At 32.4% G+C, this 26,469-nt stretch overlaps 2 protein-coding genes across 2 annotated transcripts; both read left to right on the forward strand.

The window, feature by feature from the left end:
* The first annotated feature begins 8,788 nt into the window (after positions 1-8,788).
* On the forward strand, positions 8,789-11,575 carry LOC111899051 (gamma-glutamyl peptidase 5). Its single transcript, XM_023894941.3, has 4 exons — positions 8,789-9,290; positions 10,668-10,820; positions 10,982-11,149; positions 11,395-11,575. The coding sequence occupies exons 1-4, from the start codon at positions 8,970-8,972 to the stop codon at positions 11,494-11,496; spliced, it is 744 nt and encodes a 247-aa protein (XP_023750709.1). The 5' UTR covers positions 8,789-8,969; the 3' UTR covers positions 11,497-11,575.
* Positions 11,576-16,403: 4,828 nt separating this feature from the next.
* On the forward strand, positions 16,404-22,669 carry LOC111899050 (dynamin-related protein 3A). The gene is made up of 20 exons (XM_052767151.1): positions 16,404-17,014; positions 17,686-17,968; positions 18,054-18,082; positions 18,186-18,287; positions 18,403-18,471; positions 18,587-18,646; positions 18,756-18,869; positions 18,951-18,999; positions 19,118-19,227; positions 19,765-19,857; positions 19,977-20,069; positions 20,157-20,294; positions 20,385-20,498; positions 20,619-20,711; positions 21,054-21,105; positions 21,303-21,454; positions 21,554-21,700; positions 21,780-21,832; positions 21,942-22,041; positions 22,120-22,669. The coding sequence occupies exons 1-20, from the start codon at positions 16,622-16,624 to the stop codon at positions 22,390-22,392; spliced, it is 2,517 nt and encodes an 838-aa protein (XP_052623111.1). The 5' UTR covers positions 16,404-16,621; the 3' UTR covers positions 22,393-22,669.
* The last annotated feature ends 3,800 nt before the right edge of the window (positions 22,670-26,469 follow it).

The following is a 26,469-nucleotide window of genomic DNA, read 5'->3' on the forward strand; positions in this document are numbered from 1 at the left end:
CCCCAACATAAAAAAATTTAACAAATCAAATGTGGTAACCAGAAAGAACTACCAACTGAGACTAACAACTCTACATAATCTTTGTATATAATAATTCCTTACAGAATCTTGTCTAAAGCCAGTGTTGCCACAGGCTGGAAAAGCATATCAGATACCAGAATTGCATTGCCATGTTGGCTCGAATTTTTCTGCATCACATTGACAAACAAGTACAACAAAAAGTAACTGTCTGCATAAATTAGTAAATTTCCCTTTTTCATTTATAAACTGCAATGCACTGATTCATACCTTCTCACGATTTATGTCACACCCCTAAACTAGAACGGCGGAAACGTTCGGGGGCGGAGACGTCATATTCAGTATCATAACAGTTCATAGAAAGGAATGTACACACCACCATACATATATAAAGGTTTTAAAAATGTTTACATCATTGTATTCATTACATGCTCAAAAGATAAATGAAAAAAAAAACATCTTTCAAAAAGAAGTAAATAATGCCAGCGCGTTATTCACCAAAAGTTGATTTCCAAACCTGCTTAACGATTCCCTGAGAACACAAGTTATTTCAAAGAAAAAGTGTCAACAATTAAGTTGGTGAGTTCATAAGTGATTTAGAAACATTGAATGCCATTCCAAAATGAGTGTATATTTTCCAAGAAAATCCCATATTTCCTTATAAAAGTGTGAAATGCATGAGAATGTTGGTATTTGAAAAACGTAGATAGTTGAACCAAGAAAATCCCTTATTTTCCTAATAGTTGTTTGTTTAATGTCCAAGACTAACATTTTGAAGCAATCCACATGCTTTAGAAGAATTTTAAACATAGATTTAAATAATAAACCTATCAGAAGATTTCAGTTTGTTAGATAATGAATAACTGTAGTAACTACTCATTCATTATTCAAAAGTACTATAATAGTTGTTTATCCGATGAGTTTTATAACCATACTAAACATAATATGCCTGTAGCGACGTTCTTCAGGCGTCGTAGCGTTATGAGAAACTGTCACCCCAAAAGACGGACTGTAGCTAACAGTCAGGGCGCGGGATCATGACTTCCCGTATAGATCTATACACATTTGACACGTTCTCCGAACGGGAGACTCTGGTTATAGACAGTACTTGTAGCAATACCTTTTATCAAAAGGCAGTGTTTGAAGATGTACACGTCTCATGGATTCTCAACTAAGTCTGTATTAAAGTGGTAGTTTTGCATGCAAAGTTTATCCTTTTTCACAATGTTTGACAAACATGAATCATAAGTTTTTAGAATATATGAAACGGTTTAGCAACTAAAGATACTTCGGAGTTACTAAATACTTTGTATAAATCTATTGCATGCAAAGTATAACAAGAGTTTTCACATAGTAGAACTAAATCACAAGTGATTCATTTGATAAACACGAGTAAAGTGAAATTTTATGAAATACACGATAATAACCGTATGTTTACTTGTATTCCCCCCCCCCCCTAAAAGAGTATAGAAAGCATTTAAAATGTATTTAAAGAGTGTTTGTAGGGGTATGAACTCACTTGGAAGTTTGAAGATAGCGAGATGGAAAACCGGGCAGAGTTTCGTCTCGGGAAGCGGATCTTTCTCGGGATTCTCGGGAATCTCGGGAGTAAAATCGACTCTCGGGACTTGAGTAAAAATGACCAGGGCTTCGGGTTTGAACGGGCACGGAAAACGAGGCAAAACGCAAGGGAAATGAGAAGAAATGAGCAAGTAAGGGAGATAGTCTCCAAGGTTTCCGCTCGATAGGGCCGAAGGAGGGGTAGTCATACCTAATCATGCTAGATAGAATATGATTATGTGTTACATGTTATGTGGTAGTAGTAGAGGGGTGAAATAAGCGCAAGTATCCAGTCGAGAGGACCGAAGGGGAGGCCAGCACCCAGGTATGCTAGGCAGTATCCGGTCGAGAGGACCGAAGGGGAGGCCAGCACCCAGGTATGCTAGGCAGTGTTCGGTCAAGAGGACCGAAAGGGAGGCCAGCACCCAGGTATGCTAGGCAGTATCCAGTCGAGAGGACCGAAGGGGAGGCCAACACCCATGTATGCTAGGCAGTATCCGGTCGAGAGGACCGAAGGGGTAGGTCGGGCACCCAGATATGTCTGACAATATATGTATGTTATGTGATTGTGTGGTATGCGGTACGATGGGGGAACTCACTAAGCTTCATTCTTACAGTTTTCAGTTTTGTTTCAGGTACCTCTTCAGCAAAGGGGACAGAGTTGGCGCGGTAGCTGCACATCATACACACACGTTGGATTTCCGCATCATGAGATTCTTGGGATTGTACTCTAATATTGTTATATTTATGGTTTGGTTTTCAGACATGAGATATTAGTTTTATGAAATGATATGTCTTCAATATGTTTTCTTATGGAAGTTTTATAAATCAATTAATTAAAAATGAAAATTTTGAACTCGAAATTTGGGATGTTACACATTTACCTACAAAACAAATTAGAAAATCACAATCTTCGTGAAGCGTAATCAAATTTTATTGACAACTATGTTAACTAATAAGATACAAGCCAATTAGGTCTCATTGCCAAGTTTAGCTAAATGCCCAGTCGACCAAATCGATTTAAAGACAAATTCATAAGCAAATAAAATATGAAATCCATAATTTAAAACTAAAATTATATATTTGTATATCTAAAGTCTAAACCAATCCAAATTAACCATATTCAATTTCACATGATAAAGCTCAAACCATAAACATGGCCGATAAACAATTTCATATGGCTATAAACAAGGTTGATAAACAATCATAAACCATCGCAAACCTGCAATCAAACCTTTTTATATATCCATTGAAATACAATCATTAATAACTTATGAATTAACCGGAATTCTTGTCAAAAACACATACAAGTCTAAAAAAACGACTTATATTAATCATTTGAACTAGCAATCAGTAAAACATAGGAGTTTGGGGACGATGAAAATTAGGGAAAATAGAAAAAACCTCATGTAGATGAGTATGAATGCAAGTGCGGATGGCGAAGCAATTATGCTATGGAAGAGAGCAATGGCATCCAAAAGGAGGCATTTTCTTGTATGTAGCTGACAAAGCACTTAGCAGCAAGACCATCATCATGGTGCGTTGGTTGATTGAAGGAGACATACTAGCAGCATCTGATGGTGGTAGTCATCGGTCTTATTGATGGTGTTAGGAGCGGCGGAGGCGGTGATTAATTTTGGTGGTAATGAGATTATCGATGATGATAGGCAGAAGTTGGATTAAGGGAATAAAGTAAAGGTTAAAGAGAGAGAATTTGGAGAAATCGTGTGGGAATGGAAAAAACGTAAAATTACGATCAATATATAATGGTGTTTTTACAATTAATAATTTATTTATAAATTATTATCAGTAAATAATAATAAATGGCTTATTCTGATCGGTTGTTTTCATTTTCACAAGGTATTTGTGTTTTTACGGGAACTTACTTATATATATATATATATATATATATATATATATATATATATATATATATATATATATATAGGGCTACATTATTTTGTTTCTTACATTTATTGTGTGCTAAAATGCACCAATAGGAACTTAGTAAATTAAATAATTATTTAATTAAATAAATATAGATATTAAATGATTTCCATAATTATGTGTATATTAAATAATATCCATAATTATAATTCTTTTTTTATGGAAACTAATTAAATTTGTTATTAATGTCAGCAATAACATTTTTTTTAGAATGAATCCGCATCTATGTTTTTATATATTAGTTCTAATTTTGTTTCAGGATTCATTCACTTAAAATACAATAAAATTGCATAGAATATGAAGAACGAGAGTGTATTTTACTATAATACACTCTCATTCTGCTGGAATACACTCTCAATCTTCTAGAATGCACCAATAAGAATTTAGTAAACATTAAATGTATATTAAATGATATCCATACTTATAATTCTTTTTATGGAAACTAATTAAATTCGTCATTAATATCAACAATAATATTCTTTCAGAATGAATTTGTATCTAGAAGAATAAAAGTGTATTCTAATAGAATGAGAGTATATTCTACTAAAATACACTCTCATTCTTCATATTCCATACAATTTTATTGTATTTTAAGTGAGTGAGTCCTGAAAGAACGTTATTGCTTACATAAAAAATGTAGATACGAATTCATTCTGAAAGAATGCTATTACTGATATTTATTTAATTAGTTTCCATAAAAAGAAAATTATAATTATGAATATCATTTAATATACATTTAATTATGGAAATCATTTAATATTTATCTTTATTTAATTAAATAGTTATTTAATTTTACTAAATTTCTATTGGTGCATTCAAGCACACAATAAATGTAAGAAACAAATTAACCTAACCCTATTGTAACGACGTGAAAATTTTAAACAATTTTTCATTTTTCAAACATAACATATCTCATATAATCATCTCAAAACTAAAGTGTATCAAATGTTATCACGGTAAAACATATCCCAGAATCTCAAATTAGGGATGAGCAAAAGGACCGAACCGGACCGAAACCGGGAACCGGCTTCGGCCAAAATCAAGAACCGAACCGGCCCGACGGTTGTACCAGTTCTTGTCGTGTCTTCAAATGTTAGAACCGGTCCTCGAAAAATAGCATCATACGGTTCCGGTTTTTGCCGGTTATATCGGTTCCGGTTCCTACCGGTTCCCGGTTCCAAAAATCCACAAAAATAACGTCCCGGTCCCGACCCGACCGGTTCCATTGGGTTCCGGTTCCGGTGCCGATTCCGGTTCCGGTACCGGTTCCGGCCGGTTCCCCGGTCCATATGCTCATCCCTATCTCAAATACAAAATCCTCTGTCAGTGTGTATAAATCATGTCGACGCCTTCCCATGATCCTCGCTAGTACCTAAAACACATATCACATAACACGGTAAGCATAAATGCTTAGTGAGTTCCCCAAAATACCACGTACATACAACTAGCCACTCGAGGCTATAGCTCTACGAGACCTTCCGGTCAATGTGTCTTAGGGGCCTTCCGGTCCCACAATCTGAGTAGACCTTCCGGTCCTACTCTGTCGACCTTCCGGTCCATACACCGCTGACCTTCCGGTACATACATTGTTGACCTTCCAGTCCATATCATACTGACCTTCCGCTCCATACCATGCTACTCATATACATATCACATAGAAACATATATCACATTCTCGTCATAACACATAAGACCTTCCGGTCACACATAATTACCACTCTAGGTAAAGTATAATGAGAAGACTCACCTCGTATGATGTATAGTAACTCACGTGCTCGATATCCCCAAACTCGAAACAATGACCTAGCCCCCGCCTAATCACATAAAGTAATTATCTCAAATCAATAACAGCTCTCAAGGCTAGACTAATCCCTTCCTATGTTCTCTCAGAAGGCTAAAAGACCATTTTACCCCTCTAATGGTCCAAAAGTCCACATGTTGACCAAACCTTAAAAGTCAACGAAAGTTAACTGTAGGGAGGTACGCTGCACGTACTAGCTCTGTACGCGGGGCGTACTCCGTGGTCATCCAGAATCGGGGAACTCGACCCCCTACGCGGCGCGTACTGGGACTTACGCCCAGTTTCATACTTTCATGATTTTTGGTCTGAATAGATTAAGACATAAGCTCATATCTCAGATCTAGGCACTCTACTATCTCTTAAGCCATAAAGTCGAAACCTTTAAGCCTTTGCATGGCTGTAAAGGTCACCAATCACTTCAAACACATATCCTCTTTCCCCATTAAGCCCTAATCTCATGCATGACTTAACCTTAACGTCCAAGATTGGATTTTTATGGATTTATAACACAAAGTACACTGAAATGGGGTAGATCAAGGTCCATGGAGTTCCTTTGCTCAAAAAGTCTCGACCTTTGGGACTTAAACCCTAAAAATGCTCCTATATGATGTTCATAACAAAAGGGTGGTAAAGTTTGAAGCTTTTTACCTTTGTGAGAAGCTCCCCACTCAGTTTAGCTCAGATTTAGAAGCTTGGACTCCAATCTTTCCTCTTCAAGGTCTTCTCTTCTTCTTCACAAGCACACATAGGGGTTCACTCTCTGGAAATGGTGGCTGGGATGAAGGCCATAGCATTCCTTTTATAGTGCTCGTGTCTCATTTAGGGTTTTGAGTCTGGGCCTATTACGCCCAGCGTACCAGGTTGAGTCTGTGTCAAAGGCACACCCATGGGTACGTGCAACGTACTCTTCAGTACGCCCAGCGTACCCACTTGTCACCATTTTCTATTTTGGGCTAATTTTGACAACTTAGAAAAGAAGAAGGATTGTATATATATATATATATATATATATATATATATATATATATATATATATATATATATATATATATATATATATATATATATATATATATATATAATGTCATCCGGTTTTTTGGACCGGTCAGACCAGTTGAACAATCGAACCACTAAGACGGTCGGTTGCCAGTTCGGATTTCAAAACCTCGCTCGGATAGGAGGTAAAATTACGCTTGTGTCCAATAAAGGAATTCATGACAAGAGGTGATTCAGAACAAATAAGGTTACGTCCATGTTTGAATCATTATTAATGTTAAAGCAACCATACAAAAAAAGTTCGAGGACTTAATGTGCCAACAACAACGAATGAAAGTATAAAAAAAGAAACAAGATCAACTATCGTTTTATAAATGGATTAATAAAACAATAATGTTTAAACCGATGTAAAATAATTTATATTTTTGAAGGCCAATATACATACAAAAATCATTATATTTGGTCATTTTATGTTTTAATCGTTATATTTTATTTTTGTCGATAAAAATGATCCATTGTAATACTTTATTTTTTATTTAACGAGTGTTAACTTCATTGTTTTTCATTAACATGTATGACATCAAATATATGTTCAAATATATCATCTAATTTTTTGAAATGACTTCTCGTTTATTTACATAGTATATAATATGTTAAAAGACAAATTAAAAATCAATATTTTATAGAATATATATATATATATATATATATATATATATATATATATATATATATATATATATATATATATATATATATATATATATATATATATACTTCTACGAAATGATTTCACGAGATTCACTCAATTGTATTGATCGTATAATATCATTGAAAAATAAGAATTCGTGTTACCAAAGGATTTCCTGTGATTATTTCTAGTATAAAATGAATCAATCATTCATTTTTGTAGGGGTGAAATTGATACGGTACCGATTTTTTTTTCTTCAAACCGCATACCGTACCAAATATAGTTGAGAGGAGAATTTAACTATCAGTACTGTACCAACTATACTCGGTACCAGTTTATTTGGCTACCAAAAAATTTGGTTGGTATATATTGGTACTAGTATATACCAAATGCTTTAACTAATTTTTATATTTGAAGAGTTTGACACAAGATTAACTATATTAGGCTTCACGTTGTAATCATCATCCAACCCAACGGTTAGAGAATTTTCCATAATCGAAAACAAATTAAACAAAAAAAAATTGTCATTGATTTTAGTACCTTTTATATGCATATAAAATAAAATAACTATCATGCACAATACAAAGTAAATGTATTCAACTACGACGTTGTTATATAGTAACTATACCGCTGTCTCACCGTCTTAATTGTAAACATTATATATAAAGTATTAACAAAAAAAATATATACTAGTCTAAGAAGTAATTAGTTAATTGTTTTTGGGTTTCTTATTTTGAGTAATATACAAGTAATCGAGTAATGTATACGTAATGTCAGACTTGCTACTCTTAATTGAAACATAAAAATGTGATAATTAATATTTATTCATATGTATTAATTGATATATATATATATATATATATATATATATATATATATATATATATATATATATATATATATAAGGAATGGTTCAAATGAGAACTAAAAAAGATTAAGAACCGTAAGAACCTCTAACTTTAAATGTTTATAAAGGGTTTAGGGTTTAGGCTAAACCCCATAGAAACACCCTAAACCTTAAATCCTTTATAAACACCCTAAACCCTAAAACCCTTTATAAACATTTAAAATTAGACGTTATTACGGTTTTTAACATTTTTTTGTTCTCATTTGAACCTTTATATATATATATATATATATATATATATATATATATATATATATATATATATATATATATATATGTGTGTGTGTGTGTGTGTGTGTGAATTGGTTGGTACGGTACAACCGTGGTATTCAAAATTTTATATCGTTACCGTACCAAGTTTATTTAATTGGTATGGTAATACCGACCAAACATATTGGCTACCAAACATGTTGGCTACCAATTCAATTGGTTCGGTTGATAACATGTTAATTGGTTCTCTATTGTATATATTTGTCAGCCCTACATTTTTGTATCTTACCGAACAAAAATGATTATATTGTTCCTCCATTAATCAAAATTTTAGACTTTTGGCAAATATATCAATCATCCATTTTGATATCTTACTGAATAAAAATGATTATAGTGTTCCCCCATTAATCAAAAATTTAGATTTTTGGCAAATATCACCATTTTTTTTTTTAAAGAACCGGGGTGTTATTGTAATTTTGAAATCAAAACCTGTAGCCTTAAATGTATCCAGTGCCAACTGTAACAAGTTTATGACGTGACACCGTGGCAATAAAAATAAGAACTGAGTGGCAGAAAGATAAATAGAGAAACAAAAAAGGGGTATAAAAGTAAAAATCCCCTATTACATAAACAGCTATATATACACATGTATTTAACGAAGAAATCAACCAAATTCTTCAACGATCAAGAACAAGAAAAGATCAATCCTTAGCCCAATTCCCCTCTCTCTCCTCCCATTCTCGCACTAGAATCAACCCCAATTCTAGAGTGAATCATACACCTTACACACATATCGGCGAGAAAGGGAAGGAGAGAGACAATCACACATCCAATTATTCATGGAAGAATTGAGAAGGACGAAGAGATTTGCTGTTCTTCTGTGCGCGGAGGACTCCGATTACGTGAAGAAGAAATACGGTGGATACTTTGGGGTTTTTATTGGAATGCTGGCGGAAGACGGCGAGATTTGGGACGTTTTTCGTGTCTGCAGCGGTCAGTTCCCTTCCGACGACGAGATCGGACTCTACGACGGTTTTGTGATCACCGGTAGCTGTAACGACGCACATGGTAACGATGCTTGGATCTGTAAACTTCTCATTTTGCTGAAGAAATTGGATTCGCTGAACAAAAAAGTACTCGGCATTTGCTTTGGTCACCAGGTAACTTTAATCGATTGATTCATTACTGATTTGCATCTTCATCTGATCAATTTCAAAGCCATTATTGAAGTTTTTTACAGTTTCGTCGTAAATTACGACTTACAGAACTTTGATTTACAACTGAACAGCTGTCTTCTACACGATATCTCTGGTTTATACGATAAAGTTTCACTTTTAGTCCTTGTACTTAAGTTCTAGTCGTTTTTTTTGACACTAAAGTTTAAAAAATCATCAACACGCGGATTGTAAAACAACGTTTTCAAATATTTAAACTCAATTAGGTTAATATTTGTTGAACATCAAAATGTCAACTTTATGTCTTGAATTTTAAAAAATATTACAATATGTTTAATTTATACAAGTTGATTCTAATGAGATCAACGGGGCATGTGTGATGACCAAAATTTATGGGCTTTTTTTAATGGTAAAGTTAAAATATCTATGAATATAGCCATGATTTCGGCTTTAATATATAAAAACAAAAACGTAATTTGTTATCATGTCGTTTATACACGCCATTAATCAAGGTCATGCCGTGTAATTCTGTATGATGCCTTTGATGAAGACCCTTAAATAACGACATTAGATTATGACAAAATAAATGAAATATTGTCATGTGACATTTAATACAAATACATCGATCAAAATATTCGGGTGGACCTTGGTATCTTTAAAATACTTGGTCCACAAACTTCCTTCATTAAATTTCAGATCTTTCATATCGGTTTTCGTGTCTTCCCAATTTTGGTTTTCTTTTATTTCTGTATATTTTTGGTACAAGAATTAAGAGCTTGTTTTTTTATGTCTACTTTTAACATACCCAACAAACAAATTATGAAGCTTTTTTTAGAATAAAGATTCTTGAATTATTTCCACTTAAAAAGGTACACCACCGGCCATAAGACACATGTCCTTGTCCACCACCATATGATCCAAGAATTCGACTTCGACCTCTCCACAAGTCTCTCTCATTGTCTAATCTGTCTCATTGTAGTTCTTAAATTTTGCATCACTTTAATAGCGACACCTTGTAATATTTGGTGATAAATGTTAAAAAAACATGCGTATAATGAATGGATGATATATTTAATATTATAATCCTATAGGTTTTGATAAACATTATCATGTATCAAGTTGTCAACTTATTAACAACTCATGTCTTATTAAACAAAGTTTCTTCGGTTTGAATATTTAGTGACCTAATTTATATAATGATAAATTATAAACATTATCATTTATCTAGTTATCAACTCAATAATCTTTACAACCCATGTTTTATAAACCAATGATTCTTTTGTTTGTATATTTAATGACCTAATTTATACATACAAAATGTAGGATCTATAAAATTCATGACATTTATGAAAACATTAATAGGTATTAGCGCGTTCACTTGGAGGAAAGGTTGCGCGTGCAACATCTGGATGGGACATAGGAGTACGAACCATCAATTTCTCAACATCCACAAAAACGTTTTCTAAACTGAAATTGCCAGCTCGGTTATCCTTGATTGAATGTCATCGTGATGAGGTACAGTTAAATTAATAGCATCCTGCTTTCATCTCCTCTTATTACAATTAATAGCATTGTATAATGTTGTAATAGAAAGAAATGAAAGTATATGCTACAATAAACAAATCAATGAAAGTACATTGCTATTTCTTGCATTTGACATTTTTGACTGACACTAGGTTCATGAACTACCATCGAAGGTGGAAGTGTTGGCATCATCAGATAAAACTAGGGTTGAGATGTTTAGATATGGGGATCACTTAATGGGCGTTCAAGGCCACCCTGAGTACACCAAAGATATTCTTCTTCAACTCATCGATTGCCTTCTCAAACGTAATCTAATTGAGGTACTACAATAGAAATATCGTTTTTTAAACAACAGTGTACTTTAATTTATTTATTTGTGTATTAATTATAGCATCCTACTTTCATTTGTTTGTGTTACAACATTGTATTGTACGTTAGAAGTACAATGTTGTAATAAGAAAAGATGAAAGTAGGATGGTGTAATAAACAGATCAATGAAAGTATGTTGCTATTTCTTGCATTTAACGTTGTTTTACTAAACGAGTGATATGATGTTTTGAAATAGGAGTGGAATGCTATAAAGGGGAGGGCTAGCATGGAGGACAATGAGCCCGATAGGGAGGCATGGAAACAATTGTGTACTAGCTTTCTAAAAGGGAGACTGTGATGATGAATTATAAATATTCTTGAATTCCATGAACAAATAGATGGTTGAATGAATTAGTGTATATATTCTTTTAAATTCATTTTCCTCGTCTTTATTTTATGTTGGATTAAATTAAAATGAAAACTGAAAGAAACTATTGAAAAAGATAAACCCCGATGAATCACGCCATATTTTATTAATCGATCGTATTTTCTTAACCAGTTATCTTAACGAGGATTTTAACGTGAAACATGACATTATTAAGTTATAATCTCAAATGAATGGACTTAGTTGAGTTATGGATGGGTAGATGTACTAGTAAATGAATGGTGAAATGAGGAAGAAACGAAATGGTTCATTACATTCTGTTATAAACTTATCATGTTTGGTTGATTTAAAGGAATAAATTGATATGTAATTAGAAAACTAAATGAAATTTGATTGATGAGAGGAGAATTTTTGTTTATAAAAATGGACTTCAGTTAGATAAAAAATAGTATCACTTATTAAATTACATAAAGACGTATTTCTTGTAAGTTGAAATATATACCAAAAAATTATGTAATTCCATAATATGTATTCAAGATAGTAAAATAATATATTTATCAATTTAAAAAAATTGTATGCAGTATTAAAAGTTAAGTATTATGATATTTGAAAATATAATTACAATAAAAAAAGATATTTTTTGATATTTTTCATAATAAAATATAATTTACTTGAAGTATTGTTATAAATATATATTCTTGTTATTGAAGATTTTATATATGAAAGTGATATATGGAATGATCATATATCATTCCACTAGGTATAAGACCCATGCATTACATGAGTTTATTGAAAAGAAAAAACTAAATATAAAATTCTAAACATTTGAGAAGTTTAAATTTAAAAGAAAAATAAGAAAAATATTGAATTATAAAAATTAAAGTGTTTTTTTCTTTAAATTTAAACAAATAATGTAGATAAATAAATAAATGAAATTAATGAAGTTTTAATTTAGTAATTTTGAAATGAAAATGAATTAATATGCATTTATTATTGAATTTAAATACTATGTAGAATTAATAAAATAGAAAAAAAAATCATAAAATGACATGTGGAATAAAAATTTTAATTCAAAATAACCACAAAATGACATTTGGCAAATTGAATGAAAGTGTGACAAATGACCAAAAAAAAAAAAAACTTCATTTATTATAGGAGATTTCATAGAAATGTAAAAAGCACAAAAATAAAAAAAAAATAAAAAAAATTAGGAGAATTCATATAAATGTAAAAAGCACAAAAAAAAACATTATTTTGATTTTTCAGGATGAAAATCAAATCAAAAGAAGGAATCGCATTCCTTACGGGATGTTTAATTTCACACTCATATAATAAACAATGTAACGTCCCAATTTTTAGACAAAATTTTTTCATTTAAAATCATATTAAACACATTATCATAAAAATATTAAGCTTCTAAATCGTTCCAAAACATCATCAAGCCATAGTATCACAAAGTACCAAACATAATAACAACAGAAAAGTCTATAGTAAGTTAGTAGCGATGTGAGTGTCATACAGTCAAGTGGGAGCTTTTCTCTAATCACAGAAACTACCTAAAAAACATTAAGGTGTTGTTTGTTTTTTCGAAGCAAAAATGTCTGAAGTCTACGGACCACCTCTACAACCCTCTGTAGCAGAAAAGGTGGAACAAACGGCTGCAACATTTAAAAAAAAGTTTGTTTGTTTTTTAACGTCTGCAGACTGCTGCAGTAAGTTAAAGTAAGACGTGAAGAGGTTTGAAGCAGTTGGTTTAGTGATGCGTCATGCAGCACACGCACAACAGTTTTTAAGTCAGAAGTCTTCTGAAAAACAAACAGCTGCGAAAGGGCAAGTGCTGCGTGTGTGCTGCACGGCGCAGCAATAAGAGGTCAGAAGAGGTTTTTAGAAAAAACAAACAACACCTAAATCAACAACTATAAGCATAAATCTTAGTGAGTTTCTTAAAATACTACATACTACAACATATAATACAATGCATACAAACAAGACTCTTGGCTCTAGTGTCGATCCACTACAAAAACGACACAAGGCTCTCATGTCATTATGTTGATAATCAACAGGGACTCAAGGCTCCTGTGTCGTTCCTTCATCATCAACGAGTATTCTATGCTCACTGCTCTCGTGCTGTAAGAACTTAAAATTTAGAGAAAATTGACCTTTTAGTCAAATATTGACCAAAATGTCAAAATGATCAATTATGAGAAAAAAGATGAGAATATGAAGTTATGACTTCATGAAAATAGTCAATAAGAGTTTTAATTCACTAAAAGTTAATACCATTATAGGGCTCATGGCCTCAGACCTAATGTTTTGTCTCTGGTCTCAATCTTTTAAAAGTTGTGTTGCTATTTATCAACATGACTTGCGTTGCAACCTTTAGAAGCAACAACTCGCTTCAGCAAAAAACCAAAACTTTAAATCTCAAAACAAATTAACTTGAATTTAACTTACTCCTCAGTGTTACAAAACAAATGTATTCATGAACAAATGTTTTTCTTTTTGTTTCCATTTCGTTCGACTACTATATACCAAATACTACATAAGATTCGATTTATTTGGCTGAATGGAATAAGATAGCAAATGAATATACATGACATGTTAATAAAATAATTCATTACATCTTACCACTATGTTCCGTTTAGCTAGTAGAAATACATTGAAATTTCTTTATATTATATTTAATTAAAATGTATCGTAGTAATTTATGTTATATATTATTTATTTTTAATTAACAACTTATTTACTACAAAAAAAAACATAACATAAGCTCATTTAAATCCAAATGGTATTAATAGTAAAAATATATCTTTTTCATCTATTTTAAGATTAATTAAAATTATGATACTTATGTAAATAAATTCAATAAAAAATACATAAATAAAATTAGATTATATTGTTTATTCATGATTGAATAAACAAAACACTCTATATATGTAAATTAAATTGAATCGTTTAAGATGATTTAAACAATTCCATAAAATAAAGCAAACAATAAATCTTTTTTTCATTTCAAAGTTATTGCTTTCTAATATTTTAAGAGTGATGGGTATGGGCACTTTGATAACCGCGTTTTTGTATGCCACCTAAGCATCAAAAGTTTTTTTAATCTCCACCTTTATTTGTTAGGGGTGGTATTCAATTTCCTCAACGCCGTTGAGGTGAAGAAATGCAGAAAAAGAGAAAGCCATTGATTGGCTGGAAATGGGCGTTTTAACTCGTTTTCATGGCAACGAGATTCAACCAATGAGATGCAATGAGTTAGGGGGTGGTGTTCCCCTCATTAAGACGAAGTTGAGTCGTGCCACGTCACACTCGTCTCTTCTCGTTGAGGCCCATACCGGGTACTCTAAGTTAATAACTACTTGTTGTGGGTCAAATCAGGTTTGGGACCAACCACCAGGGTAAAACTTGAACTGGTCCAAGTTTGAAAATAACTATCCTAAAATATGCCCATATAAATTCGTCTAGGGCTGATTTATTGAAACCTCGATTATTATTATTATTATTATTATTATTATTTCCTTTTAACGAATAAAGAATTATAATAGTTTTTTTAGTCAAAAATATATTCCTATTTTATTTGGTAAATAAAAACACAATGAGAAAACATGTTTGATATTTTCTTTAAAAGTGTCAATTTTTTCATGTTGTTATCTTATCACAAAATTATGTTCTTTCTTATTGTCTTTGTCTTCACATTTGACTTTTGCTTTTCATTCAAAATTGCAATATTTTTCATCTTGGTTCGGTCATATTGTTATATTTATCACAATGGTCAGCTCTAGTTTGATTTTTTTAATGTCTTGACTTTTTCTAGCCGTTTTCATCTTCTTGTTCAATATCTTCATCATTTTTATCGACATCATCAAAATCGTCATAGTAGTAAGAGTCGTGGTTGTTCAATTTTTTGTTTTGGTATTATTTTTCGACGCACTTAATCCTTTTGTCAAAGCCTTGAAATGCTACGACATATTGTATGTTTCCCATCGCATCTGAGTAATCTTTTGAGCATATACATACCTCCACACGTGGTGGTTATTCTTTATTGCGATATAACATTGTCATTAAAAAATATGAATTCTAAAACTACTCTAGAAGTTTGAAAACATAAATCTAGGCTATAGTGACTAAAATTGAGAATTATGGTTGCTTATCATTCCATAATGAAATCCACATTTTATGAAATATTCTTATTTGACTAATCTAAGAGTAGATACCAACAAACATGTACTTCTTTGGTTAGATACTAGTATTTAGAAAAATTGCTTAACTATCATAGGGTTAAATAAGAAAGATGGCTCTCAACTAGTCGCTGGTTGATGGGTCAAGTCCAACATAACGATTGACACAAGTGTGGATTTTAAAGAGTTTATAAGTTAATCGTTTGAAAAAACTTAATCACATGTATGCCAGTTCATTGCCAAAATCGTTTTAGTTACAATTTTCGAATGAAGGGTACAACTATAAGATTAAATAGTGAGTATCATATAACTGTGGAGCCAACATATAATTGCAAAGTATATTTTGTAAATAGATGATTATATACTAATGCTATTAACTTATTATCAACATTTTAGAAGGCATGTCATGGCGATGCCAAGACGCAACTTCAATGTCTCTACGTACTTAGGTTGATCAATGTATGACATAACTCAAGTTTTTTTTTAAGGAATATTTTTACCTTTATTTTCTATTATGTGTGAAACATTAGTTTTTATTAATTTATTGTTATCAGTTGCTGTTGGTATGATATTTTGATAAAATTTAAATATTTAATATAGATATATGATTATATGATTTTTCTTTGATATATTGATATTTTAATACCAATTTTTAATATATAAATATAGTGTTATTCTAAATCATGAAGTTCACGAGTTCATGATGTAAAATTAGTCCAGCTCTTGAGTTGCTAACTTTAGGGGAAATCGACTTTCAAGCTGGCTTGGGCGCTAATCAAAACACCTCCACACGTCTTTCCCTCTCTCTCTAGAATCTCCTTTTCAAACATACTCTCTCTCCTCCACCCTTCCACCCTACAACCTTAGGGTTTCATCATCCTCACCAAATTCCAGTTCGATCGATCTTCATCCCAATGGGCGACGAACCAGTGGTTCCTTCCACGTCTCAACAGCAACAACCTCCACCGCCAACTAATGCCAACGCCGCTCCGCTTGGCCACAACGTCATCCCAATCGTCAACAAGCTTCAAGATATATTCGCTCAACTCGGAAGCTCGTCCACTATCGAGCTCCCTCAGGTTGCCGTTGTAGGTAGCCAGAGCAGTGGTAAATCTAGTGTGCTTGAAGCTCTTGTAGGCCGTGATTTTTTGCCTAGGGGTTCCGATATCTGTACGCGCCGACCTCTTGTGCTTCAGCTCCTTCAGATCAAGCGGAAGCCCGATGGGACAGATGAAGAGTACGGTGAATTTTTGCACGTACCGGGGAAAAAGTTCTATGATTTCAATGAAATTCGTAGAGAAATTCAGGTGTGATTCCTATAGTTTGTTATGTTTCTTCACTTCAAATCATGTTAGTTTAATGGCCTCCAATGGTTGCAGAGACAGTTGGTGTCCATATTATATTACTTTCACTAGGTTGCGTGCTTTTCCATCCTAGTTCTTACCATCTAATGGGATCACTTATTCCACGCTACTAATATTCTGTGATAGCTGTATCTAAATATTTCTCACAGTAGATTATCTTGACCTAACATAAGACGAAATTAGAATGAATGGATGACAAAAATATTGATCTTCATTAGATTTCCTATCCTCTTCTAGGCAAGCATGACAAAAATATCAATCCTTAGTTTGACAAAAGAAAGTAAGCGAAGATGTTTCCCTGCTGTCAACTTGTATTCTATTAAGCTTAGTTTCCGAGATATATTATAGCTTGTTCAAGTGTACCTGTGAAAGATTAATTTGAAGTAAACTCATTGGTCATATTTATAAAATTAGCTCCCTAGACCAATTTTACTACCTACAGAAACATACATTGAATAGAATTTTGTTGTTTACAACTTTACATGCTAACAGAGTAACAATGTCTTTGAATTCTGTATGATCATTAGCCTTTAAACAGAAAGATGAAGCACTTTATATTCTTGTCAAGTAAGATTTGACAACTGATTTCTTATCTGAAAATATGGATACTATAGGCTGAGACTGACAGGGAAGCAGGAGGAAACAAGGGTGTTTCTGACAAGCAAATCCGTTTAAAGATTTTCTCCCCTAATGTTCTTGACATAACTCTGGTTGATTTACCTGGCATAACAAAAGTTCCTGTGGGTGATCAGCCCTCTGATATTGAAGCTCGCATCAGAACAATGATAATGTCATACATTAAGACTCCCAGCTGTTTGATTCTTGCTGTGACACCAGCAAATTCAGATCTTGCCAACTCAGATGCCCTTCAGATTGCTGGAAATGCTGATCCAGATGGTACTTGACTCCATGCTGATGTCACTTATGATATTTCGAGTAGAATCATTTCTTTAAAATGATATTAACCTCTTTATTTTGACAGGTTACCGAACAATTGGTGTGATAACAAAGGTGCAATATAACATAAACCCAAGTTTTCATTTTTAGTCATATTCCTATTTGTTATCTGTTATTATTCATTTCTGACATGTTGTATCCTATTCATTTTATTTAGTTGGACATCATGGATAGAGGTACAGATGCTCGTAACTTTTTGCTTGGAAAAGTTATTCCCCTAAGACTTGGTTATGTGGGTGTTGTCAATCGTAGTCAAGAGGTAATATTTTTCGTCCTTCAACACTAAAAAACCAAACTTTATTGTTATAGATGCACTTGTGGGGCTTTTCTTGTGTTATTTAATCTCATAACTTATATACAATATTGTTAAATAGGATATTATGCTTAATCGAACAATTAAAGATGCACTTGTGGCTGAGGAGAAGTTCTTTCGCAGCCGTCCGGTATGACTACTTTATAATATATATATATATATATATATATATATATATATATATATATATATAATCAATTTAGCAATGAATGGATCTTTAGTTAATCTAACTATTTATAGTGCAGGTTTATAATGAGCTTGCTGATCGATGTGGTGTGCCTCAACTAGCAAAGAAGTTGAACCAGGTATTGTGAGTGTTTGAAAAATCTCTTTTTTACCCATGAACGATTTGATATTTGTTAAAAGATATAACATAATAAAATATAATGATTTTCTACTTCTTTTGATTTGCAGATTCTGGTGCAACATATCAAAACAGTGCTACCAGGGTTGAAATCACGCATTAGTGCTACATTAGTTTCAGTGGCAAAAGAGCATGCTAGTTATGGAGAGATCACAGAGTCAAAGGTATATCTTATTGATAATCATGATCTTGAATCTTGCTAGTTTTATTTTGTATTATATAACCTTTTTTTTTATTATTTGCAGGCAGGCATGGGAGCTCTTCTTTTAAATATTCTTTCAAAGTATTCAGAAGGTTGTGTGATTTTTCTCCCTTTTTTGTTTTTATTCATTATAAATGGAGCCAAATGTATATATTTCTATAACTTTCTAGTTATTGATACCATACTTAATCTGTTAATTCCTTTAAACAGCCTTCTCATCAATGATTGAGGGAAAGAATGAAGAGATGTCCACATCTGAGCTCTCTGGAGGAGCAAGAATACATTATATTTTCCAGTCAATATTTGTGAAGAGCTTGGAGGTCTGTATATTTTGAGTTTTATGTATAAACATGCATACTATTTCTACACTGCCCTCCCTTTATTCCAATTGATTCATCATTTAAAACTTTTCTCCTTAGTTTCTTGTGGATAGTTTACTTGTAAGGCCCATGTTGTTTCTTGAGTGGATCTTGTTTGCTCCTCATTGTAAAATGAAACCTCTTCTCTAGGCAGGGATAAATGCAAGAAATAGCAATGTAATCCAGATACAAAGCTATTTTTATTGCTATAGTTGGGTAGATTTTCATAGCATAATGTCTTAATAAGAAAATATTGAACATACAATGCCATAGCTGGGTTGATTTGTTAAATTATAATGCCTTAATAGAAATTTTTTGAAAGCAAAATGCTGTAATAGAAACAAATTAAAGTAGGATGCTATAATAAACAAACCAATGAAGGTACATTGCTGTTTCTTGCATTCAACCTTTTAAGGATAAATATTTCAAATGAAATATAATGATCTGCATATATTTTTTTCATCTTTAGTAGCTGATGAAATTGTATTCCTGTTTCAGGAGGTTGACCCTTGTGAGGATTTGACTGATGATGACATTCGCACAGCTATACAAAATGCAACTGGACCAAGATCTGCATTGTTTGTGCCAGAAGTAGGTCTTACCCTCTTTCTTTTTTCTTCCCTAAACCCTAATTTCATCATCTGTACATGCTTCTAGTTTAATATCTTATTATAATGGCTTAAAGATAGATGCTTTATGTGCATTTGCAGATTCCTTTTGAAGTTCTTATAAGAAGACAAATTGCTCGGTTATTAGATCCAAGTGTTCAATGTGCAAGATTTATTTATGATGAGTTAATTAAGGTTGGAGATAATCAAATCTTTTTATATTTAAATTTTCATGATTGTGTACAACATTTGGGATTCTGATTTGTAGTTTTTGTGTCTTAGATGAGTCATCACTGTATGGTGAATGAGCTACAGAGGTTTCCTGTTCTGAGGAAACGAATGGATGATGTAATTGGGAATTTTTTAAGAGATGGCCTTCAACCTTCCGAAACTATGATTGGACACATTGTTGAAATGGAGGTATATATAATGGTGGAATTGATTATTTCTAAAACAAAAAATTTAAAACACAATAAAACCTCATAAAGTGATATCCAACATCTTTTGCAGATGGACTATATAAACACTTCACACCCGAATTTTATTGGTGGGAGTAAAGCTGTTGAAACAGCAATGCAGCTGGTGAAGTCTTCTAAAATTACAACCACAAATTCAAGGCAAAAGGTGAAACCCTAAACTCTAAATAGTATGATTATGATATTATGTTTGCTTTTTTACTCACTTGCTGATGTCATCTTTTCTGACTTTTTTTTTTACTTTTTTAATAATTTTTATTTGGGTCAGGATGCTGCTGATGACAAAGCACCACAATCTGAAAGAGGCATCAAGTCACGTGCAATTCTTGGTAGACAGGTCAATGGAATTGTCACAGAGCAGGTTGTTATAAATATAATGCTTCACATGTTCAAAATAGCAATCTACTTTCTTTAATTTGTTTTTTAATAACATTATACTAAAATATAAGGTCTTGTATGAGATTGATTAACCCTTCTTTCTATTACAACTTTTTACTTTTGAAAATTCCATCTATTTTTTAACAAATATCATCCAAACACAAACCAATTTTTTCTGCTACAAAAAAATTCTACAAGAAAAATATTGAAAGTAGAATGTTATTATTGGGTATTTGGAAATACAATGTCTTGAAGTAAGTTGCTTTTATTATTATTATTATTATTATTTTTTTGGTACTAATTTTTAGGAATTTCAATTTTGCAGCATAATCAGCCTGGGTCTCGTCCAGTTGGCGAGGTTGAGAAGCCGACATCTGGTAAGAAATAGCATCTTACTTCCATTTCTTCTAATTAAAGTATTTTTTTTTTCTTATTACACTTTAAAAGATCTTCCCACTTATAGCATTGTACTTTGAAAAATATATAAGTAGGTTATTATAATAAACAAATAAACAAAAGAAGTAAGTTGCTATATTTCTTGCATATAACTTAAAATTTTGAGTGATTTTTTTAGGAAGCACAAGCTGGGGGATCTCATCAATTTTTGGTGGGTCAGATAACAACAGAATGTCCGTTAAAGACAACTCTTCAAGCAAACCATTTAATGAACCTGTTCATACCATCGATCATATGGATTATTCATCTTCAATGATCCATTTAAGGGAGGTGAGAATGTGATTATAAAAAAGCTTATAATAGTGGAAGTTATCGATAGAATTTATAAAAGAAATACTAAATAGTTATTATTATTTTTTTTTTTTGTAGCCACCAACGGTTTTGAGGCCATCTGATGCGAATTCTGATCAGGAGGCTATTGAGATTAACGTTACGAAATTGTTGTTGAGATCTTATTATGATATTGTCAGGAAGAACATTGAGGATTATGTGCCCAAAGCCATCATGCACTTTTTGGTAATTTTCATGTTATCTATTTCCCATCATGAGAAGCTTCTCTAATGTTTATATATTTTTCTTTTTGATGCAATGTCAGGTTAACCATACAAAAAGAGAGTTGCACAATGTCTTCATTAAAAAGTTGTACAGGTACTTCTCATATTTTTAATAAATGACACTTTTATTTTTGTAAAATTAACTACAAAAACAATTTTTTTTATATATCTAATAATGTGTGATTTAATTTAAATTTAAACAGAGATGATTTATTCGAACAAATGTTACAAGAACCCGATGAAGTTGCCACAAAGAGAAAACGCACCCGTGATCTCCTCCGTGTCCTTCAACAAGCTTTTCGTGTACGTTTCCATTTGATTTAATAAAATTCTATTAATTATATGTTTTCAATTAATCTATTCAAAATTAATTGTTTATAGACATTGGACGAATTACCACTAGAAGCCGAAACAGTGGAACGAGGTTACAGTCTGACCAATAAGGATCCGACAGGTCTCCCAACATCATCAATGTATTCTTCCGGAAGCAGTTCAATGGACTACACAGCTTCCCCCAAGAATCAAAGATCACGTAGCAAGTCTTCTAATTCCGGGGAATTGAATTCCAATTCCTCCTTTTATGGGAATTCAGAATACTACAACGGGAACAATCGCAATTCCCTTCTTGGACTTTACCCAACTTCCGATCTTTAAACTACACAAACTCATGCTACAAGTACAACACAAGAGATATGCATTAGAGATGTAGACTCGTTATTCTTTTTCTTAAAATTACGATATAGTGCATTGTTTTATTAAGCTCCAGTGAGCGAGGTGCTGGGGCGATTCTGTCTTTTTGATCATCCATAAATTCCACATTTTTGAGGAAGTCTATCGAATATCAACTGTTTGGGAATGTTGAATTAATGTACAGTGATTTGCATTTTTCGGTTCTTTGTAATATGAATGGGTGTGGGTTTCCTTTTTTTTATCTTATGTTTCGAAAGAAGTGATTATTTACATACATGCAATGTTGCTTTTGCTTGTGTGAGCTATTTTTTATAATAAGGATATGATGACGAGGGCATTCATGTCTTTTCAACAGATTTCTAGACATGACTTTCATGTAACAAATTCTTTATAGCATCATTGATTCGCTTCATGAAAACAAAATTACCCCATACAGTGCATTGACATACAACAATGACTAGTTAGAGATGCAAAACATGAAAAATGCTTATAAATGATTATGTGTTGTGTGTGATTCGTTGGCTATTGTTATATGGTCTATGAAAATTGTGTGTTATAAGGGAATGGAGAATGTTGTAGAAAAGGTTGTTAATTATACCTTGTTAGATACCAAATCTCTTTGTTTTGCTACAAATGTAGTCAAAACTTTGGAACCTAAATATTGTAATGATGTTTGTCATGATCCAAAATTCCAAATTGGATCAATGCCAAGAACCAACAGATGGAGGCTTTATATGTGAATAAAGCCTAGAAATCACTGTCTCTGCCCATCTGTAATTGTCCATTCTGACATGTACAATCATTATCCTGGAAGGTGAAAGACCATCTCGTAAGAAATTTCTTATATCACCCTCCATTTGTTTCATGAGGAAAAGAAACCTCTAGATTTTATTGTGTTTTTAATTTGGCTAAATGGAAGAAAATTTTTTTCATCCCATATTGGTATAAGGTAGTAAGATGGAATGGTGTCCAAGCCTATAAAAAGAGTTTACTGCTTTGGTTTCTAAACAGCCCTATCAAATGTACATGGAGTATTTGATTCTTTCTTTTATTATTTTGTTTGAGTTTAGAACAAAAAAAAAAGTTAGTCTGCATTATAATTTCTCATATAAGGGATCTTTCTTTATGGAGGCTTGTAGTTCTTCGACTATGATCTTTTCCACTTATATTATTGTCTTTGGTTATTCTCTATATTTTTCATTTGAATTTGTTGGGAATCATCCAGACCATGTTTCCACCACATTAACCGTATGATGTGGCTCATTTGAGACAAAATAAATACATGTGTAAAGAAACCACACCTTAGCCCCTTATATAGGAGGCTCCTTGTGTTCCCTATTGTTACGTATAGATAAACACCACCTATGGATTATTAATTATTGACAATTTATACAAATTGGGGCTAGCCCACTTGGATAACAAGGAGGTCCTGAGTTCGATCTTAGGCAAATACTAACATGACCGTTCAAAAACAAAATTGAGACAGAAAAATCATTGTACACATTGATAGATGCAGCTTTTGTCATTAACAGTGGTATTTGATCCCTTGAACTTGAACTTCTTTCTTTAATTCATCAACTATTTATACAAGATAGGTAGGTTTATATTTGGAAATATTCCTTCCACCAAGCGAATCCTAGTCTAACACTAATTACTAATATGATAATAGTCTAATACACCCCTGTTAGAGATGTAAGAATACTCGGACTAGGAGTTTTTTAAAAAAATTTGAAAGTCCTTTGGTAAAGATATCAATTATTTGAATTTAGAAGGACGAGAAAAACTCGGATGTTGCCTTTAGCGACTTGTTCTTGGACGAAGTGGATATCAATTTTGTGTGTTGGTATTGAACATGATTGTTGGAGAGTTACATGACACTCACATTGTCATCGTAGAAAAAAGTGGCTTTGGTAATGGTAGTGCGAATTCCGTTATTAAGTTTTGTATGCAACAAGTTTTAAAGACAACATCAGCCACCCCTGTATTCAACTTCATCACTAGAGCATGAAATAACAAGAAATAAGGTTATCTCCCAAAAAATGAAATAACGAGAAATGGAACGACGTCTAGGCAACCGCCCCAATCATTATCATTAGGCATCTGTAGGCACGAAGGTGGTAAGATGTTTTGTAAACGGATAAATTGTAATCAAGAGTGCTACTAAGCAAGCATAATATCTGTTTGAAGGAAATCATATGATAATCCTGTGGATCATATATGTGAAGATGTATTTGAAGAGCTATGAATAGTCTCCACTTTAGTAAGTGATCAACATATACCGATTCGATGGTGATGAGGATCTTGTCTTTTGTATCAATACGGGTGGGATTGATGCAAAAGATTATATACCCACACGTTTGAGTATTTCCATAACATATTTTCTTTGATGGAGGACGGACTACCGTAATGCCAAGGAAATAACCAAGGAACTCAAGTCTTTCATGGTAAATTTATGGACAAGATTTTAAATAGTGTGTTTACGAAGGCAACCAGGGGATATGGTAAGAATAATATGATCGACATAAAGTAAGATATATCCAATATCAATGTCTTGTAGATTTTCCATAAACACGTGATTTTCCAAACCTGAACAACTCTTTTATTTATAATAACTAGTTTGATCATACATGACACTATAAAAAAAAACTCTAATCTCAATACAAATCACTCAAATAACAAACGAATGAAGAAGATACAGAGTAGTAGAAACCCTAATATACTATAGAAGAAACGAAAGAAAAGTATGTGTAGTGTGTGTTACAAATGAGCTTAATGACAAAGCTTTTATCTGTTCTTCAATATCAAAACATAACACATATGACCCATGTGTCATCAAGATTCGTGTGTCCTTATTTGTCAACTTTCAAGGAAACGAACCGCAACCCAAAGATTTTCCACATTAACACAAACAACTCACTAGAAATGTTATCAAATCATGATTTCCAACTAATCAACTTATACCTTCAAAGAAAACAAAATATATGCACAAAATATACTACAAAATATGAACCAAATTATAACCAATGTTAACATTAAGAGGAAATTACACGAATGGTCCCTGTGGTTTGGGGTAATTTGCACGTTTGGTCCCTAACTTATTTTTTTAACTCGGAAGGTCCCTAATGTTTGTTTTTGTTACACGTTTGGTCCTTACTATTTATTTTTGTTACGCGCTTAGTCCCTGTCTTACCTAAAAAGGCTATTATTTAAATAGGGAAAAAATTGTGGGATAGGTAAGGTAAAGCGAGGGGGTGGGGTTGGGGGTGTGTATATTTAAATAACTTTAAAAATCAATGACAAAATAGTCTTTTTAGATAAGACAAGGACCAAGCGCGTAACAAAAACAAACAATAGGGACCTTTCGAATTAAAAAAATAAGTTAGGGACCAAACACGCAAATTACCCTAAACTATAATGACCATTCATGTAATTTCCTCTAACATTAAATAGAAATAGTTGTATATTCCCCCCACCCCCACCCCCCAAAAATAAATAAATAAATAAATAAAAATATAAAAAAAACAATCCTAATATTTTTATAATTTTTACCTCTTATAAAATATATCAATTAAGCCTATCCTTTTAGACAAAAAAATCATGCTGAGAAAATACTAAAGATTTGGTTTGTATATCATTTGATTTGCGGGTTTTAACTACTCTCAAAATCCCATTTGTAATTTTCTCTCTTACAAATTGTAAACCAACTTCAATTTATTTAATTTTTTCATGAAAAACAGGATATGAAGCTAATTTAATTGCAGAATCATTATCACAAAAAACACTAACATTACTTAAATCCTTTGTTCCAAGATCAAACATAATTTTCAAAATCCAAAAATGATTTCCCAAGTAATAGAGCCAAGAGATCTATATATTCAGATTTATTAGAAGACCGAGAAACAGAAGATTGTTTCTTATTCTTCCAAGAAACACCATAATTTCCAATATAAACCAAATAACTAGTAATAGATCTTTTAGTTGACAAAATTTACCTAATCAGCATCAACAAATCCCCTTTGTCAGGACAAATTTTTAAGATAC

This window comes from Lactuca sativa, chromosome 9 (assembly GCF_002870075.4).
Source record: "Lactuca sativa cultivar Salinas chromosome 9, Lsat_Salinas_v11, whole genome shotgun sequence".
In the NCBI taxonomy this organism is placed as follows: Eukaryota; Viridiplantae; Streptophyta; class Magnoliopsida; order Asterales; family Asteraceae; genus Lactuca; species Lactuca sativa.

Bases quoted from the DNA above. Each gene is read 5' to 3' on its own strand.
- LOC111899051 (XM_023894941.3), top strand. From the start codon at position 8,970: ATGGAAGAATTGAGAAGGACGAAGAGATTTGCTGTTCTTCTGTGCGCG. The intron at 10,821-10,981 runs GTACAGTTAAAT...GACTGACACTAG, and splicing joins TTGAATGTCATCGTGATGAG to GTTCATGAACTACCATCGAA. The intron at 11,150-11,394 runs GTACTACAATAG...GTTTTGAAATAG, and splicing joins TCAAACGTAATCTAATTGAG to GAGTGGAATGCTATAAAGGG.
- LOC111899050 (XM_052767151.1), top strand. From the start codon at position 16,622: ATGGGCGACGAACCAGTGGTTCCTTCCACGTCTCAACAGCAACAACCT. The intron at 19,858-19,976 runs GTAGGTCTTACC...GTGCATTTGCAG, and splicing joins CTGCATTGTTTGTGCCAGAA to ATTCCTTTTGAAGTTCTTAT. The intron at 21,455-21,553 runs GTGAGAATGTGA...TTTTTTTTGTAG, and splicing joins CAATGATCCATTTAAGGGAG to CCACCAACGGTTTTGAGGCC.